This window comes from Balaenoptera ricei, chromosome 10 (genome assembly GCF_028023285.1).
Source record: "Balaenoptera ricei isolate mBalRic1 chromosome 10, mBalRic1.hap2, whole genome shotgun sequence".
NCBI lineage: Eukaryota > Metazoa > Chordata > Mammalia > Artiodactyla > Balaenopteridae > Balaenoptera > Balaenoptera ricei.
In genome coordinates this window covers 85258018-85277939 of record NC_082648.1, presented here as the reverse complement: position 1 = coordinate 85277939, position 19922 = coordinate 85258018, and the positions used below count along the sequence as shown (strand labels likewise).

The 19922-nt window shown below is 36.3% G+C and overlaps 1 protein-coding gene across 2 annotated transcripts in view; it reads right to left on the bottom strand.

Moving 5' to 3' along the window:
* SCYL2 (SCY1 like pseudokinase 2) overlaps positions 1-19922 on the bottom strand; it is a 56538-nt gene that overhangs the window by 23541 nt on the left and 13075 nt on the right. For both annotated transcript variants that reach the window (XM_059936741.1, XM_059936742.1), the window contains exons 2-4: positions 17471-17675; positions 7914-8071; positions 2009-2153 (exon numbers count right to left, since the gene is read on the bottom strand). In XM_059936741.1, coding sequence (XP_059792724.1) covers positions 2009-2153; positions 7914-8071; positions 17471-17647 — 480 coding nt within the window. In that variant the 5' untranslated portion in view covers positions 17648-17675. The remainder of the gene's footprint in view (positions 1-2008; positions 2154-7913; positions 8072-17470; positions 17676-19922) is intronic.

Here is a 19922-nt window from a genome sequence, read left to right as displayed (position 1 = left end):
ACTGAAAGCAGGGTCCTGAAGAGATATTTGTTCACCCATGTTCACAGCAGTATTACGATAACCAAGAGGTGAAAGCAACCCAAGTGTCCATCAACGAATGAATGAATAAACATAATGTGGTAAATACATACAACAGAATATTATTCAGCCTTCAAATAGGAAAGAAATTCTGACACACGCTACCACATGGATGAACCCAGAGGGCATTATGCTAACTGAAATAAACCAGTCACAAAAAGAAAAATACTGCATGATTCCACTTATATAAGTAGTCAAATTAATAGAGACAGAAAGTAGAATGATGGTTGCCAGGGGCCGGGAGGTATGAGAGGTGGGGTGTGGGGAGTTATTGTTTAATGGGTACAGCTTAAATTTTGCAAGGTGGAAAGAGTTCTGGAGATGGATGGAAGTGATGGTTGCACAAGAATGTGAATGTACTTAAACTGTACACTTAAAAATGGCAAAGATGGCAAATTTTATGTTATGTGTATTTTACCACAATTAGAAAATATATACTGTTAAGAGAATAAGATAAGCCACAGACTAAGAGAGAATATTTTTAAGTCATGTATCTGACAAAGAACTTGTGTCCACAATATATAAAGAAATCTCAAAACTCAATAACAGAAAACAAACAACCCATTTAAACAATAAGCAAAAGATCTGAACAGACATGTCACCAAAAAAGACACTCAGATGGCAAGGAAGCATATAAAAAGGTGTTCAACATCATTATTCATTAAGGAAATGCAAATTAAAACTCCAGTGAGATACCACTGCACACATATTAGAATGGCTACAATTGAGGGAATTCCCTGGTGGTCCAGTGGTTAGGCCTCCATGCTTTCACTGCAGAGGGCCTGGGTTCAATCCCTGGTCAGGGAACTAAGCTCCCAACGAAAAAAAAGAATAGTTACAATTGAAAGCGCCAACCATACCAAGTTTTGCAAAGATGTGAAAAAAATGTAACTTTTATACACTGCAATGGGAATGTAAAATGATACTATCATTTGGAAAACAGCTTTTCAGTTTCTTAAAAAATGAAATATACACATACCATTTGATCCAGCCATTCCACTCCTAGGTAATTAACCAAGAGAAATGAAAGCATACGTCCATACAAAAACTTGTATATGAATGTTCATAGCAGCTTTATTTGCAATAGCCCAAAATTGGAAACAACCCAAATGATCATCAGCAGGTGAATGGATGAGCAAACTATGATACACTACTCAGTAATAAAAGAAGTATTGATATGCACAACTATATGAATGAATACCAAAATAATTAGATTGATTGAAAGAAGCCAGGCCAGAAAATGAGTACATATTGTATGATTTCATTTACAAAATTCTAAAAATACAAACTGATTTAGCGACAGGAAGTAGTCAGTGGCTTCCTGGGATGAGAGACAGAAAGACAGCAAGGAGCAGGAGGGAAGGATTACAATGGGTATGAGGAAACTTTGGAAGGTCGATATGTACATTATTTTGATTGTAGTGACGGTTCCACCTATAAACTTAAAAAACTGCATATTTTAAACATGTGAAGTTTATTGTATGCCAAATAATTATGCCTTAGCAATATTGTTAAAAGTAATGAATAAAATGATCTCTGCCCCCCAAAAACAAAGAATCTACTGTATAAATTCACTCTATAAAGCAGAAGATATTTTGGTAAGCAGGGGAAGGAAAATCAGAAAAAGTGGATGGACTTACGGATGCACTGTGAAGGTTTAAAATTCAAAAAAATTAAAAAGGAACCACCACATCCACCAGTCAACAAGTGCTCTTCTCCAAAGGTTACTAATGTTATGTTTCATACATTAAAAAGATAATTTAAGCCCAACAATAAACTGTAGAAAAATTCTAGAACATAGAAATAATTTTTAAATTACTGAAAAGATCTAAAGGTTTACATAAAGCAGTTTTATACAGCTAAATGTGAAATGGCTAAAAACAATTTTGAAGGAAAATATTCCATCCACATGATGAATAAAAATACATACCTGAAGCAAACCATATTTAGTTTCTACATCATAAAGTTTATAATCCTTAATGTCTGGAGATACAGGGGAAGGTAGATTTTCCCAGTTACCCAGAACATTGGCTAAGCTGGCAAAAACTGGTTCCGTACAAAATGCCAAGCAATCCCTGTTTTAAAAAAGAAAAATATTAGTGGTCCTATTTAACTATCAACAAGAAGGTGGACAATTTTAGATTTATTTTCAGCATTAATATAACACACTTAGGCCAACAAAGCAAAGTCAGGAAGCTTTGTATATGAATTACACTGGATAAATCATTCAGTCTTTTAAGTGTTTTAACAGTTGTGATACATTTTTTAAATTTAAAAAGTCAGGAAATAAACATTATATCAACTGTGCTTTTTGAATGATTGATATTTTTTATGGAAAACCAATGAATTAAATTAACATATCGTTACATTATACCTATGATATTACCCTTATTTCTAAGGCTCTAAATCTCAGAATATGCTCAAAGGAACCTGTAGATTTCCCACAGACACCTCTGGAGCAATGAGTCAGGAAGAGGGACAGGACATAGCTCCAGCTCCCACGGGACGGTCACTTTTTTTTTTTCACTGTTAAGAGCAAACACCTGGGTGAGGGAGGGGTCCTGAATTATGTCTCTTGGGACCTTTGTGAGCTGTTGGAACCCGGGGAGGCACATCATTTTTGCATCTCTTGGACTGTCTTTTGCTCCTGGAAACAATGTGAAAACCCTTTTGTTCTTGCTTTGGGAAACATGGCATCCTGTGGTGTCTTCTAGGGCAGGGGTCTCCAACCCTCGGGGCCGTAACGGTCCGCGGCCTGTTAGGAACCAGGCCCAGGCCACACAGCAGGATGTGAGCAGCGGGCGAGTGAGTGAAGCTTCATCTGTCCCTCCCCATCGCTCGCATTACTGCCTGAACCATCGCCCCCCACCCCCTTCCATGGAAAAACCGTCTTCCACGAAACCAGTCCCTGGTGCCAAAAAGGTTGGGGACCACTGTCCTAGGGTACTTTGCAAGCCCTGATGTCCACTTGTCCTCCACAGCACATTGCCAGGACAGGCATGCCATGTGTGTGCTCGGTGCTGGGGGGTAGGGGGGCCGGGGGGGGTGTTCCTGTTTCTGGGTGGGTGAGTGGGAGTGACCGTGGAGCCCGTGTGCAGAGGACCAGCAGGGCTCCCCCAGGTTGCTGAGGGGCAGGACGTGCCAGGAGATGTGACATCCTGGCCAGAGCACGGCCACATGGACACACCTGGAGCTCGGGGAGCTCCCTGGCAGCAGGTCCAGATGCCGGTGGGAGTGACTAGCCTGATGACTACTTCAATCTCAGAGCACTTTTGCTTTTATCTGTTTTATGTATCATTTTTAAAGGTGTCACAAGTTTCCAATTTTTAAAATTACTGTTCTTTGATTTTTTTTTTTTTTTTTTTTTTTTTTTTTGGCTGTGCTGCACGGCTTGCAGGATCTTAGTTCCCCAGCCAGAGATTGAGCCCGGGCCCCCAGCATTAGAAACATTCAATAAACGTTGAATAAGCCTTATAGAGTAATGACCAACAGCTCAAGCTCTGAAGACATATACCCAACTTCAAGTCCCAGCATCTCTATTCCTTGTTGGTGACTTTGGACACTTTGAGCCTCACTTTGCCCATTTGTAAACTGGTGATAAAAGACCACCTTGAAAGGTTACTGTAAAGATCAAACGAGCAAATCCATATAAAATACATAGCATGTTGACTAAAATGTAAGCTCAATAAATGTTTACAATTGCTATTGCAATTACCAACTGTCTGAGATTCAAGTCCTAACATTTTGGACTTTGGCTTAGGCTCTGGCAATGAAGAACTACAAGGCAGTGCAGTAACAAAGCTATACCAAGCCTCTGCACCTAGACAGTAACTGTTTAATGGCAAATATGCCTTTTGCTGTTCTGTCAGTAATACTTGAGTTACTTTTCTTTCACCTTGAACCCATTTTTCTAATGAAAGCATATGCAGAAGTTCAATATGTATGAACGATAAAGACAGAGCTGCTTAGGTTGAAGGAGAAAGTTACACTGTCCTCCCTGCTCAGTTATCAATAAAGATGATGATCTTGATCTTGTTCTTGACTCCCACACTAAGCTCATTAACACAGTGGACACAGGCTTTCGTTTGCTGAACTGCACTGGAGGAAAACTGCTCAAAAACCCCTTAGTCTTCTCTACAGTTTCCAATGATTCCCAGGACTCGTTTATTTTAGCAACTCTTATTTTTCTCCTTTTTTGTCTTGTCCCCAAAATCATCCTTGGTCATATCAATATTCATAAGATTATTCTTCAAGCTTGAAGGCCTTATTATCTTTCATGAATATTTATTTCCATCATCATTACAAACAGTTACACACCAGAAGGGCTATATCCTCTCTCAAGGACCACCTCCCCCAACCGTAGCTGTTTACTAGCCATTCACCTCCTACCCTTTTACTACCACCACCTAACCTAGCTTCCCAGTATCTTTAATCAACAAATTTGAAGTATTCAGTCCTGACTACACTTTATTCCTGTCTTTCTCCCTACTAACTCAACAATAAACTATCGCCCTTACTACCCTTTACTGGGCAAACCCTTATTAACCCTGTAGATGCCATCACAGGTTTCTTTTACTCTCTTGCTTATGTCGTCAGCTGAAGGAAAAAATAGAAAACCCAAGTCTCTGTAGACTCATAGCCTAAAGATACATAGTATACTTTATTTAACCTTGCTCTTTTTATTTTTCAAGAACATCCCTTCATAGCCCTCTTATACTAACTCCTCATTCCATTAACTCCTTATTCCTTTACCTACTACTCATCTATTATCCACGTTCTATCTTGAAAAAGTAAAGTTCATCGAACATGAATGATCTCATTTCTCTACACTTTACCTCAGTATATTAGTGATTTGCAACTATCCTCCTGAAATTTCCTTTGAGTTCCTCCTATGGGACTTTATTCACATAAATGTGAATGTCATGTCTTCTCTGCTGGGTTCCTTTCTAGCTTCCAAACTGCCATCCTACTGAAATTATTGAATATCACTAACAACCTCTCACTAGTCAAATGCAATGGATTCTTCTCAGTCCTTATTTCCTTTTTATTCGGTGGTCCCCAGTGTTAGGGAGTCCTTTCTTCCCTCCTTTGGCTTCCATGTTGCCAATTTTCCTCCTGTCATACGACATGATCCTTCCCATTTCTTTTGCTGGCTCTTCTTTCCCCGCTACATTTCAAGTTCTGTCCTCACTACTCTGCTCTTTTGACTCATGCTCTTGAAATTCATTTTTTTTCATGGTTTTAATTACTGCCTATATTTTACTCACCCCCATATACATCACCAACTCTGAACTTTCACCTGGATTACTTTTCTTTTTATTTATTTAAAAAATTTTTTTGATGTAGACCATTTTTAAAGTCTTTATTGAATTTGTTACAATACTGCTTCTGTTTTATGTTTTGGTTTTTTGGCCCTGAGGCATGTGGGATCTTAGCTCCCCAACCAGGGTTTGAACCCGCACCCCCAGCACTGGAAGGCAAAGTCTTAACCACTGGACTGCCAGGGAAGTCCCTGGATTATTTTCTATAGCACATTTCTTTTGGATGATTCCAGTGTCATCTCCACATTACTAAGTCATTAAAAACCAGAAGTTATTTTTTTCCTTCCCTAACCAGAAGTTATTTTATTCCTTCCCTAAAGGGTTCCTATTTCTATCAATGCTACTGCAATTTTTACAACCTATCAATGAAAATGCCTTAAAGTAATCTTTGAATTATCTCTCTTCATGAATGCCAATAAAGCCCTAGTCCTATAATATTTAAATCACTATAAAAGAAGCTGTAGGGACAGAGAAAGATATAAAACACTGGCCTTTCTCCCTTCAAGAGACTTAAAATGTAATTATCAAATACAAGTTAGGGACTTCCCTGGTGGCGCAGTGGTTAAGAATCCACCTGCCGATGCAGGAGACACAGGTTAGATCCCTGCTCCGGGAAGATCCCACATGCCGCAGAACAACAAAGCCCCTGCACCACAACTACTGAGCTTGTGCTCTAGAGCCCGCGAGTCACAACTACTGAGCCCACGTGCCACAACTACTGAAGCCCACGCGCCTAGAGCCCGTGCTCCACAACGAGAAGCCGCCACAATGAGAAGGCTGCGCACCGCAACGAAGAGTAGCCCCTGCTCGCCGCAACTAGAGAAAGCCCACACACAGCAACGAAGAGCCAACGCAGCCAAAAATAAGTTAATTAATTAATTAATTATTTTAAAAAATCCTACTTTATCCTCAGTCGGCTAAATATTGAGTTACCATATGATCCAGCAAGTTGGCTCCTAGGTTGTACACCCGAGGGAAATGAAAACATATGTCCACACAAAAACTTGTAAACAAATGTTCACAGCAGCAGTATTCATAAAAACCAAAAAGGAGAAACAACTCAAATGCCCATCAACTGATGAACAGGTAAACAAAATGTGCTATATTCATACAATGGAATATTAAAAAAAAAAAAAAAAAGAAATACAAGTTAAAATAACAAAGGTGGGTAGGTTCTGATAGGTGACACTATAACTACTGATAGAAAACACTCTAGAGGAAATAGCACAAACAAGCATGGAGTCAGGAAAGCTCAGGACAAGTGTGACCAACAAAACTTAGTCCACTTTGAGATAGAGGGTGCATAGTAGTGAGTGTTATGTAAGAAGACAACAACTATAGTCTTCTTCTGGGTTTATTTACACAAAGAAGGGCAGTAAAATATTATCATGATAAGAGACATAAAATAAGTATATTTCTGGGTAGGCACAGCATAGGCTCAGGAATCAGGGTGCCATAACTATGTGGTTTACGTAGTAGCAGCTCCAATACTCAGTTCTTCTATATAGTTGTTGAGAATTAAATGAGTTAAACAAATATAAAAAATTTAGTACAGTTTTTCACATGGTAAATATTAGATTTTTTTCTTTTAGGTTGAAAGAAAAGATCTTGTACCTTTGGGGGAAGTGAGTAAGTGACAGTGGGTTACTGAAGATTCTAAAGTAAGAACTATGTAGAAATCCAAAATATAAAATAGATAAAAGCCAAACTGTCCTGGTTGAAGGGAGATGGAAAGCCTGGGCCCCTGCCAGCTAGGTTCCTCCTCCGGCCTCTTCTTTCCTTATCCTTAAAATCCTAGGGTCCACAGAACGCATTGGCAAACCATTTGGTTAAGATCTGATTTAAGAGAGGGGAATACAGTCTGCTAAGTAGGAAGGAAGGAATAAATTAGGGGTTATGAGTAATATGGAAAAGATTTATATAACTGGGTATCTAAAGGAGTTATTAAAAGCACCAAGGCTTGAGGATCCAGTTAAGATTACACAACATAAATTCTATTTTCTTGTTATTCTCAGCAACAGTTCCCAAGCTCACCTTGAGAAAAAGAGATAGTAGACTAACTGAGGACTATGGACTGACATACTGGACATAGTAAAAGGTTAAACGTCTAGAACGGTATTACCTGGAATACACATAAAAATAGCCTCTGAATATTGAATCAATGAAAAGGGGGCAATGAATTCTAGCAAATTAACAAGAAAAATTACTTTCAGGCAGGGACTGTATTCTATACTCTCACATCTTCCATTTGGACTGCTGTAGTCTTGAACATAGGGTAAACAAATACAGACTCATGGTAAATGTTAAGAAAACTTTTATTAATATTTCAAAAAGAGACATATACATAGAATATGCAAATAAATTTCAAAGAAGTAACTAATCCATAAGAACTCAACACTCAGTTGATAAGAACTTTTCACTGACAGTATACTGTATAGATTTCAAACATAAAGTTTTTTTTAAAAAAACTATTTGTTTAGGAAGTCTCTTATGTAAGTTTTCATAAAAATTTACCTGGATTCTTCTAAAGGATGCTGGACAGTAAGAAGTCGAGGGTGTCGTAGTCGAGTTAACTGTTGGACTCCTCGTTTTAGAGAATCGATGATTTGATCCTTTTCAAATTTTTGATATTTGTCAATCAGCTTTTTATCAAAGACAAAAACAGCTACTTCCTAATGAAAGAAATGTGTAACTAATTAATCAAGAATATATAAAAGCAATAAAATTTTATTTGATCGTCACAACAGTCTACAAATAGAAATAACTAAAACTAATGGTGCATTTTAGCACCATTGTAATACTTTTCTGATATTAAAAAGTTGGTTTCTTCATAATTACTAAATTTAAATATTTTTAGAGGTATGAGACTAAGAACCCTCATCTAAGGAGAACACAGGAAAATCTCCATCTTTGAACTCTGGTATCAGAGATACACACAAACTGTGTGTAATGTGTTGTCTCCTATGTAGTAATCTCTTATTTTACTGGAATTCAAATAAAAGTTAAAATGTTAAAAAATTCAAAATGCTTTTCATAGTGATAACCCTGGATTATACTACAAAATCTTGAAATGCTTTTTAAAAGAAACGTCTTGTATGTCAGGGAGTGCTTATTTATACAAAAACTCAATTTGTAAGCATCTTTTACATATGAATAACCCACACCCTTTCTCTCTCTCCTCTTGTTAAGGGCAGTAACTGGGAATGGTTACCAGCACAGGAAACGGCTCCCCTATCGCCTCTCTGAGATCAGTCACAGCTTATTTTATACTATTAAAAGCACACAACCTCCTTAACCACCTTCTCTCTTTCATTCTCTCTCAGTTACACAAAGAAAACAGTTCCCATCCAGTTACCTAATCTTAACAAATCAGTCAAAAAATAGCCATATTGATAGGTGATATATTACAACTGCGTAATACATCAGTGATGCTGCTAGCTCTCCATCGTAAACGCAAAGAAAACTGATAAAGTTGGAAGTAAAATTAGCAAAGAATCAATGCTAGCCCTCCAAAATTCTATGGAAGATTCTGAATGACTCTTTCAGAGCTCTATGTCTCTTTCAAAGGCTTTTAATTAAACCTACTACTACTCAACTATCTTTTGAGTTGATATCAAGACAGTATCTTTCCATTTTATTGCTGTTCTCTTCTAATTATTTTTGCTACATTATGATTATTGCCTTCACAAGTTAGCCTGGCAACCTATTTACATGACGGAGATTCACTGCAGAAATCCAAATCAGTAAATTCCTCAAAACAAAACTTGTTTTAAGTTGGAGCCTCCTTATACATATATAGATGAGTTAATGATTTTAGAGGAGTAAGTCTCTGAAAAGTTATAAAGTAAAGGGACTATTTTAGTAACTCAAATTGAACACCCCATTCCCCAAGCACCTGTGTACTTTTTAGGAATTATTCCACTCCTCACAGCAACCCATGAGACAAGTTATTATCCTCACTTCACAGATGAGGACACTGTGGAAAAGATAAACATATTATCTAAGATCTCACAATTGGTAAGATGAAGAACCAAGATTCAAACCCAGTCAGTCCAGCTCTAGGGGTCACTTTCTTAGCCAATATACCATTCTGTCTCCCCAGAAATAACAGGGCCAATAAATAAGACCCTAGTAAAACATGATATATGCCTCCAGGAAAACTATTTGAGTGAGAGCTTTAAATAGCACTCATATATATATTGCCTTCACAAGTTAACCTGGCATATACATATACACATACACACACACACACACACAAACACAAAATATTAGCTCTTTTGATCATTTTGAGATACAGAACAAACAGGAGCTAAGAGCATTATGTAATATTAATTTGAACTAAAAACAAATGACCTACAAGTTCAAGTTCCCATCTCATTATTCATGCGTACAATTTTATTTTAGTAAGTGTTCCAACATATTTTATAAATGCATCTAATTTAAATGTGTTTATTTTTTCAAGATGTTTTAAGTCTTTACAAAAAGATTACATGAAGTAACTTCTGAGCTCCTACAGATTCACCACTCTAAAGGCAGAACATTACAGTTCATAAAGAAAAAGAAAAACACAACTCTCTCTCAGATATTCATTTATTGTTTTAGGTCAAAAATGAAAGATTCCTACACAGATCAGAAAAGGTTATCAACTATCTTAAAAAGATTTTCTTTGTTCGGATCAGTTAATTAAAATTAACCAATGTCAACAAAGTAATGACTAGTTAACTAACCTTTAGGCCTCATACTGACTCCCTAAAAGAAAACTCTTAGCCTGCACCTTGAAACCTTTCAAGAGAATAGACTATCATCTAATTTCTAAATTTGTCTTTCCTCTACTACTTCACTATACTACCCCCTCTGCTAACACATATCACTTGTATAAAAATCCTATCCGTCTATACCTATATGTATATTACAAGCTTCTTGAAGAAAGAAACCATGCCATAAGTGTCTCTGTACCCACCACAGGATCTTCACCTAAAAGATACTCAGATGTTCATTGCCTACTGATGGTCAATAAAGATAAGCAACTACTAGAAGCATTTCTTTATCATGTTGAATTAAAACCGTTTTCAACTTTTCATTATGAAAATTTTCAAATATACAAAAAAAATGAGGTAGTGCAATCATCCAATATATCTTCCGCTTAAGATTCAACAACTGTTAACGCTAATTAAAATGTGAGGCTGTTTTTGCAAAATTACAAATAATACCAAATACAAAATAATGTAAGCAACATTTGGCACTCTATTGTTTATTCACTTCATAGTTTTTAAAATACATTGGCAAAGAGAGTTATCTATAAATAAAAAGTATTTTTTCTCAATAGCCTATCTTTAAACAAAAAAGTCTGTGAAATAAATTATCTTTTCTAAAAATTAATATTTGTCATAATGGAGGCTGTGTCTTTTGATATAGACCTAATTTATAATTTTTAAAAGCTACTTTGCTTACTATAACTACAAAGTTGAACTCTCACTGAAAACAAGATAATTTAAGTAATAAAATCTGAGTTAGTATACACCAATGTGTCTAGGATTCCCTAATAGCAATCATGAACTCCACTAACCTATTCCTCAGAGCCACCAGAGATGGTTTTTGAAACACAGACATTCCCTGAAATCCTTTATTTTACGGGCCTTTCAGGACTGGCTGGTGGTAACTCCAAGCATCATGTTCTTCACTTTTTTGTGTGTGATTTTGGGACAATGTTCCTTTCTCAAAACAATAAAACAAAATCTAAGTTTTTATTTAGATTAAGTTAAAAATAAGTTGAGATGACTGAGGGATAACAAGATATACTCATTAAAATTACTAGAGATAGTCTATGATCATTTTTGATCTAAGCAACTTGACTTGCACATTCACCTTTGCACAATGGTTTCCTTTACATTAAAGCTGTTAATATTTTAGAATTTAACTATTTATAATAATTTAATTATGCCTCTGTCTACACAGTATTAGCAAGCTTTACCCCATGAACACTGGCATCTAGAATAACATAATGTAAATTCTGTAATAAGGAAGGGACTGTGTCCAAGCCTACATGTGGTAGAGTGGATAAATATGAATAGGTAAATTTTTACTGCATAATTTAAAAAAATAGATCAATCTTTATTATCCTCATATGAATAGCAATTTAACTAGGGGTGTTACAAAGCTTATGAAGCAAGGCAAAAGAAATAGGCCAACAAATATGACTTTAAAGGCAAAATAAGACTGAAGTTGCCTTATTTTTTTAAAAAAGAACTACTCCAAAACTGGATAAAAAAGATTGTAGTAAATGTGTGACACTAGAAGACGCCTAATAAATGTTAAATCCATTTGAAGAGTAGTCACCTGGCAACACAGAATCTTGTGTCAAGATAAACAGAAATGCTCAATAAATAAATGCGTTAATAGCCTGAGAACCAGGCAAAATTTTATATATAAACATACATACACACGCACGTATTTTTTAAAACATTTTCCCCCCAAATAAATCCCTTGGCTTGACATAGGAGAGTTGAAAGAGATTTCAAAATGTTGAGCTATTCTTCTACTTGAAAAGAAGTAAAAGTTATATATACAGGTGGGACAGAAACTATTTATGTAGTGCTTTTATTACAAATTATTTAAATATATTAGCAGCCTTTATAGTTATAGTATTCCTATCTAACAGATATGGTGATGGTATTTCCATTTTAAAGGACATATATATGAAGCAAACATTTCTCACTTATATATACAGTTTGACCAAAAAAAATTTCCCTTTAATGATTTGTTTAAATAAAGTCTAATTAAAAATTTTAGAAAAGCTAATGAAATCCAGTGCAGAGCATTTGTCTCAGAAATCTCTCTTAAATATTCTTTAAAAAGGAAATAAGGATATGTTTGAAAAGAGTCTATGTTTATAAAACCATTTTAGTCCTAAATATGCTACTCTGCAGAAAGACTAAGTCAGTTTCAAAGCTATAAGAGAAATACAGCAGAATAAACTCTAAGCCCAGCAACTATCTACTAGACATTACAAAAGTTCAAGAGGTAGGGGAGCAGGAAATATTTCACTGAATTTTCAAAAATTAAATAGCCCTTTTTAGTTCAAAAGACTACCTGTGGAAAGGTTTGGGCAGAGATGTGGAGAACTATAGCTGCTGGTGGATGTGTACATTGGTACAAACACTCTGGAAAGCTTTTTGGCACTGAACAAATACATACACTATTACCTAGCAATTCCATATCTAGGTAACATGTCATATATGCCAACAGCACACAACAATGTTCACAGCAGTACTCTATATATCAATGAAAAGAAAAATTGTTATGTTCAACTACATAGATGTATTTCATGAAAATAAATTTAAGAAAAGGGAGCCAAACACAAAAGTACATGCCATGGTTCCACCTAAACAAAATTCAAAAACTGGCAAGATTATTCCTAAGTGTCAATGGACAGGAGAGCAGTTACCCCTGGAGAGAAGGGGCGGGGTTGGGGTGGGGGGAGGTAATAAATGTGAAGAGACATGAGTATTAGCAATGTTTTCTTGATACGGATGCTGGTTACACAGGTGTGTTCACTGTGAACATTCAGAAAGCTGCTCACTCATGATTTGTGCACTATTCCATATGTGAGTTCTTAAAAATACGTTTATATTTTAAAAATTAGACAATTTAAATTCCCTAAATGTCACCTTGAAATGTTTTATAGCATCTCTAGAAAGACATTCTAGGAAGAGTAATGGTTAAGAACTAAGAGCTGCTTCTAAATAAACACTCAAAAAGGAAACTAAATAGCACTTGAGCCTAAATAGTAGCTTTGAGTGCTAATAAGCTATATTTAAAGATCTATCCATTTCAGCATGTTTACATGCTGTATTTGGTTAAGTTTATCAAAATAATAACTTTTAAAAATCTTAACGGCTCATTTTATATACAAAACTGGTCTAAGAAATTTATTTTACTGCAAAAAATTCAACTATACTCTTGTCTTGAAGATTCTTAGAATTCTTAATTTCACTTTCATAAATTATTCACTATGAGGTGTTTCTTCAATGAATGTCTTTCAAAAATAATAAAAAGCAACAGAAATTGGTTTTTGGAAGCATAAAGACAGAATAGTAATACAGACGTCCAATCAGGTACAATGAAGGCACAAGTAACCAGGCGCAAGTAACTTTTTATTTATCAATTCTTTATCTTGCTGCATTCCAAGTTTCATAAATATGTACTTTTTCTCATCAGTTTCGTAGGTGCTATTGTTACTACTCTTCTAAGACGGCTTCAAACATTTAGGTTAAAAAGTTAAAAGTTGGGTCTTCCCTGGTGGCATAGTAGTTAAGAATCCGCCTGCCAATGCAGGGGACACGGGTTCGAGCCCTGGTCCAGGAAGATCCCACATGACGCGGCGCAACTAAGCCTGTGTGCCACAACTACTGAGCCTGCGCTCTAGAGCCCGGGAGCCACAACTACCGAGCCCACGCGCCACACTACCAAAGCCCATGCACCTAGAGCCTGTGCTCCGCAACAAGAGAAGCCACTGCAATGAGAAGCCTGCGCATCACAAAGAAGAGTAGCCCCAGCTCACCGCAACTAGAGAAAGTCCGTGTGCAGCAACGAAAACCCAACGCAGCCAAAAATAAATAAAAATAAATTTTAAAAAGTTAAAAGTTCTACATGATCCGAAAATTATAATTAATCATGTACTAATGTGAACTTGAAATAACCCTAGGAAAAAATACACAGATAATCTTTAAAGGGGTATGCAAACCCAAAAAATACTAATACAAGGATTCTTTTAACTTGGAAATACTGTTGTGTTTTTTGTTGTTGTTGTTGTTGTTGGGTTTTTTTTGGACAATGTGAAATTATGATACTTTTTTTGAAGATCATGTAAAAAAAGTGAAATGGGGGAAAAGAACAAGATTTAAACTTTAAATGCAATGGTTTAAATACCATGGTATTTATTTCACTGCCATGTAACAACAGAAAACACTTTCATATTTTTAACTATTAAAACCAGGTATGAGAGCTTCCCTGGTGGTGCAGTGGTTAAGAATCCGCCTGCCAATGCAGGGGACATGGGTTCGAGCCCTGGTCAAGGAAGATCCCACATGCCGCAACTAAGCCCGCGCTCCCCAACTACTGAAGCCCACACGCCACAACTACTGAAGCCCGTGTGACACAACTACTGAAGCCCACGCGCCTAGAGCCCATGCTCCGCAACAAGAGAAGCCACCACAATGAGAAGCCCGCACACCACAATGAAGAGTAGCCCCACTCGCGGCAACTAGAGAAAGCCCACGCACAGCAATGAACACCCAACACAGACAAAAATAAATAAATAAATAAATTTATTTAAAAAAAAAAAACAGGTATGAGAATCTCCTAGCCCAAAGTCTCTTACCCGATGTTTACCTCAAAGTCAAATTTGAGATCATATATTCTACTATAAAACACAACTACAATCAAGTACACTGTATGCTAAATCAAATAAAGCTGAGAGGGTAAGAAAGATGCCTTCAGTCTCAATGTCCCTTTAAGGGGGAAGAAAAGGACTAGCAGAGTATCCTTTTCCATTATTTTTCTCCCAGTTTCTCTAAAATCAGCACTGTCCAATAGAACTTTCAGTGATGATAGAAAGTTCTATACCTGCACTGTCCAATATGGTAATATGAGCCACATGTGGCTATGGAGCATTTGAAATGTGACTAGTCCAATAAAGAAACTGCATTTAATCTTATTAAATTTTAATTAATTGAAAAAGCCATATATAGCTTATGGCTACCATATTGTATTAAGTATAGCTCTAGATTATCTATTTTCTCTGATTCCCTTTTAATAAAAATGAGGCTATTGAAAAAAGAACTAAAACTTTTCAATTAAGGGAGAAATTCAAACAAGGCTTCAGTGCCAAAGTGGTTAGAGACTTAGCTATTCCTTAAGGAATTAGCCAGCAGTCCAGACAGGATACTCAGAGTTCTGACCCTCTGAGGTCTGAAAGAGGCAAAAGAAAATTCAAAAACCATATCCACAGAGAGCAATGATATATTCTAAAACTACCTTTTTCCTCAAAGCAATAAATTTGGGGAAAAAAACGAATACAGTTAAAGTTTCATAAGAGAACTCAGGTCCGGAAGTCAGCAGTTGAGAAATGCTGTATTAATGTATAATATCTAATCAACTATCTATTATTTGTGCCTGGTTCTCATGTTCTGTGAGCAACAACAGAAGCTCCAACATTAACAGAGGATTTCAGCATATGAACTAATGATATAAACACAAACACCTAGAACTCTTTTGGTTAAGGACAAAGACACTATATTATGTTATCACGTCCTTAATAAACAATGCAAAATTTAGTAAATTTGGTGTTCTTTCATTTTCCCTTTATATAATTGATTATAAAAGCAATTTGTGCTGGTGTTGGAGGTTGGTCATTTATATAACTTCATGACCTCATTCATAACTTTTTAAGTAATCAATACTCAAGAAACCATTTATTTTTGGGATGAGCTCTTGGTGAAAGAGAAAACAATGTTCAAAAATGACCAATCAGGGCTTCCCTGGTGGCGCAGTGGTTGAGAATCCACCTGCCAATGCAGAGGACACGGGTTCGAGCCCTGGTCTGGGAAGATCCCACATGCCGCGGAGCGGCTGGGCCTGTAAGCCACAACTACTGAGCCTGCGCATCTGGAGCCTATGCCCCGCAACAAGAGAGGCCGCGATAGTGAGAGGCCCGCGGACCGCAATGAAGAGTGGCCCCCACTTGCCGCAACTAGAGAAAGCCCTCACACAGAAATGAAGACCCAACACAGCCATAAATAAATAAATAAATAGATAAATAAATAAATAAATTTTTAAAATGACCAATCAATATTTAAGATAAAGATCAACTTTGGACTTAAAGACTTCTAACCAAATCGCAATAAAAACAAGATTTACAGGTCAGGTACAAACCACATACCAGCAATCTATCATAGAACCAAGATTCCTCCTTCATAAAAGGATAACCAAAGCCAATTCCGTCTTTAATATACTTGTTTGGGAAATAAGTTGATTTTGGAAAAGTCACAATGCATACCCACAATTGTACAATTTTGATAGTCATTGGAAAATATGTGTATTAAATCCCACGTCTTAAATTCAATATGTTTCACGTATAGGGAAGTAAAAGTACTTTTGGAAACGGTGATTTTTCTTCTTTGATTCTTCTTTTTAAAGAACATATTTCCACAAAGGTTTTAAACCTGGAGATTTTTCAATTCTTTAACAATTCCAACAGAAAGTTGTTAGTAAAATTTAACACTAACAATCCTCCACATTTCTAAGAACCGTCTGTTGGTCTCTTAAGTCAAATAAAAATAAAAATAAAAATACAACTCGTTCAAACTACTCTTCACTAAAAGAAGTTTTAAAATAACTTTTAAATCAATATACCCTCAAACATACTACTGATTATATGCCACAAATGTATCCCCTGATGGTAAAAACTATAGTGTTAATAAATATGAAAAAATATTATAGAAGTCTATTTTCTATAAGGCTATAGAATAAAAGAGGGAATAAGGATGCTTAAAAAAAGAATGTTAGAAAAATTTAACTGAGTATTTTGTCATAATGTATTGATAAAGATAAAAAGGAACATGGCAATTTTTATTCTAAAACACTTTGCTAAAAGAGGGAGGAGATATGGGGATATATGTATATGTATAGCTGATTCACTTGGTTATAAAGCAGAAACTTAACACACAATTGTAAAGCAATTATACTCCAATAAAGATGTTTAAAAAAAATTTAAAAACCCCACTTTGCTAAATATTAAAATCTAATACACTCATTTGTACAACTGATATGTTTGTTATTAAGTAAACAAAATTAAAGTACAAGATGAGATGATATATCAAACAATGTATTTGTAACCAGGAGATTCAAGGGCATGTTTAAAAGCATTTGTTTCTCTATGACTTCATTAGATGAAATGACAACTAAAGAACCCATTACTTTTAGCATTTCTTAACATAAAAATGCATACATGCACATTATGGTACTTATTAGCATGTGTGTTCTTTCCAACTGGACTCTAAACTAAAACTTACCTGCTTTGTTGACTTTTTTGTGCCATTAAAAATCTTCCAAGCTAGCCCACTGCCACCACTGGCAATGTGTCGACCAACATCGAATTCTCTAGTGACAGGATTTCCCATCACAGCACTAGTGACATCAGCTGTTACTTTTGTAACAGTACTCTTCAACTTATTAAGCATGGACTCCATGGCTGCAATTCTGGGTAGTTATTGTTACCTAGAAACACAGGGGGATAGGAGAGCACAGATCATTTGTTTTTACTTCTTTATTTATTCATTATTTAGTCTGAAAGCTTAATATACCCCCAAACAATGAGCAAAACAATCTTATAGAAACAAAAGCTATATGTTAGTTTTGCCTTCAGAGAACCCAATATACTTGAATGCAAATTTAAGTCTAGGAACCAAACTGTGCTTCAACCTCAATTGTCACAGACCAATAAGAGAAAAGACATATTCACATTGACACTAACATGAATGTTGCTCAACTATATAACATGGTCCATATTATAAGACCCTTTAAGACTTAAAGTGGTGTAGAGGGTCTGAATCTTTCTTCACAGTAAAAAAAAAACTATATAAAACCTGAAAGGCTCTAATGTTATACTAAGCAATAAATTTGTATTTCATGGAAGTTTTGTCCACTATTAAAATAATCACTGTTGAACTATGAAATCACTTAAGAATATTTTCTAAACAAAAAGCTAAAGGACAATAACACATGAACAAGCAATAGGTAGTAAAATATTTTTCAGATTTTATACATTTCTGGTGACAATGGAGGAACAAACACTATATTTACCCTCCCTCCTCAACAACTAGAAACTGGACAAAATATATGAAACAAATGTTTTCAGATATTGAACAGGCAGCACAGGCCATGTGATCCCAGTGAGAAAGCAAACAAGGTGAATTCTAGGGTTGCCCCAGCTTTCTGCCTAGAGGCACACTGCAAACCATGGAGCAGACAAAAGAATCCCAAGTACAGTCTAACTGAATTAAGGAGTTGAGGAAAGAAATTGGAATTCAATGATGCTGAGATGGCTGGGACTTCTGAGATAGAATTTCAAAGAGAAGGGGGAAGAAGAGGAAAAAAATTTTTTTTAAGGAAAAAAATGAGAAGGGAACAGTGCTGAAAAAGAGCTCCAGAAATTGGCAGGGATCCCCCTGATGCTTTGTTGAATACTAAGATGCACATACATAGTGTGCAACTTTACCAGGTTGAAACGGAGCAGGACCCTATGGGGCCCTCTCAGGTGCAAATACTTTCTGTGTCCCCCCATTTCTTGTTTGTAGGAAATAGGCTTCATTCAGCCCCCTTGACCTTCCTTGAGTTCCAAAGGGCAAAATCAAACAATTGCTTATCAGGGAAGGGAGGGAATGCAGAAACAAAAGAGGAGCAGTCAAGAAACAATAATGCAGCCTCAGGGCAGGGTCCTGGTCCTCAAAGAATATACATAACACTACCTTTGAGTTCTTCTACAGGAACTAAGGCCCCACCCACCCAGGTAGAGGGTTATAACTTCAGGTAGAGCATGAGATTCCTGGAACACCACCTTGTTACCGCACCACCAACCAATCAGAAGAAAATCTGTACACAGTGGAAGATAAACTAGACTGATCCCCTCCCCAAATGATTCTCCCTTTAAAAACTTTCATGATCAAGCAGAATCTTTGGAGTTGGGTTTTTGGACACCAGTCTGCCATGTCCTCAAGTTGCTGGCCTCCTGAATAAAGCACCTTTCCGTTCTTACCAGCACTTGCCTCTCAAGTATTGGCTTTCAAGCAGCAAGCAGCCGAACCTGAGTTCAGTAAGAAGGTCAGACAAGGAACAACTAGCGAGCTGTGAGCTGAATAGTTACAGAGTTCATACAGGGCTGCAAATCTTTTAATTTTTCAAGCTAGAGTGGAGAGACCTCATTGATCACTAAAGGCATTCAGTAGAAACCCCAGAAGGACTATGCCTTGGTATAGAATAAACCATTCTTAAAGTATCCTAAACCTGCCCTAACAAACTAAAAAGCTAGCCTCAAATGATCAAACTAATCATAAATTACTTAACTGCTTACCAGAATGAAACCCAATACTCATGAAATGGAGACAAAAATAATTTCAGATACTAAGCAATACAACATTCACAATGTTCAGTATGCAATCAATAATTATCAGACATGCCAAGAAGCAAGAAAATGTGATCATAACCAAGACCAAAATCAGTCAATAAAAACAAACTCCAAAATGAGCTTATAGAATTAACAGCAAAGATATAAAAAACTATCGTATGTCCAAGTGAGACAGGAAGGAAGAGATCAGGGGACAACAGTTAAAAGAATGACACAGCCATTGAGGATATGACAAAAACTGGTTAGGCCCAAGATGGCAGAAGATCTGACTTCCCATAGACCTTGAGCCTCATTATATGCTCATTGTAATACATTAGAATGCTAAATGACACACCCACAGG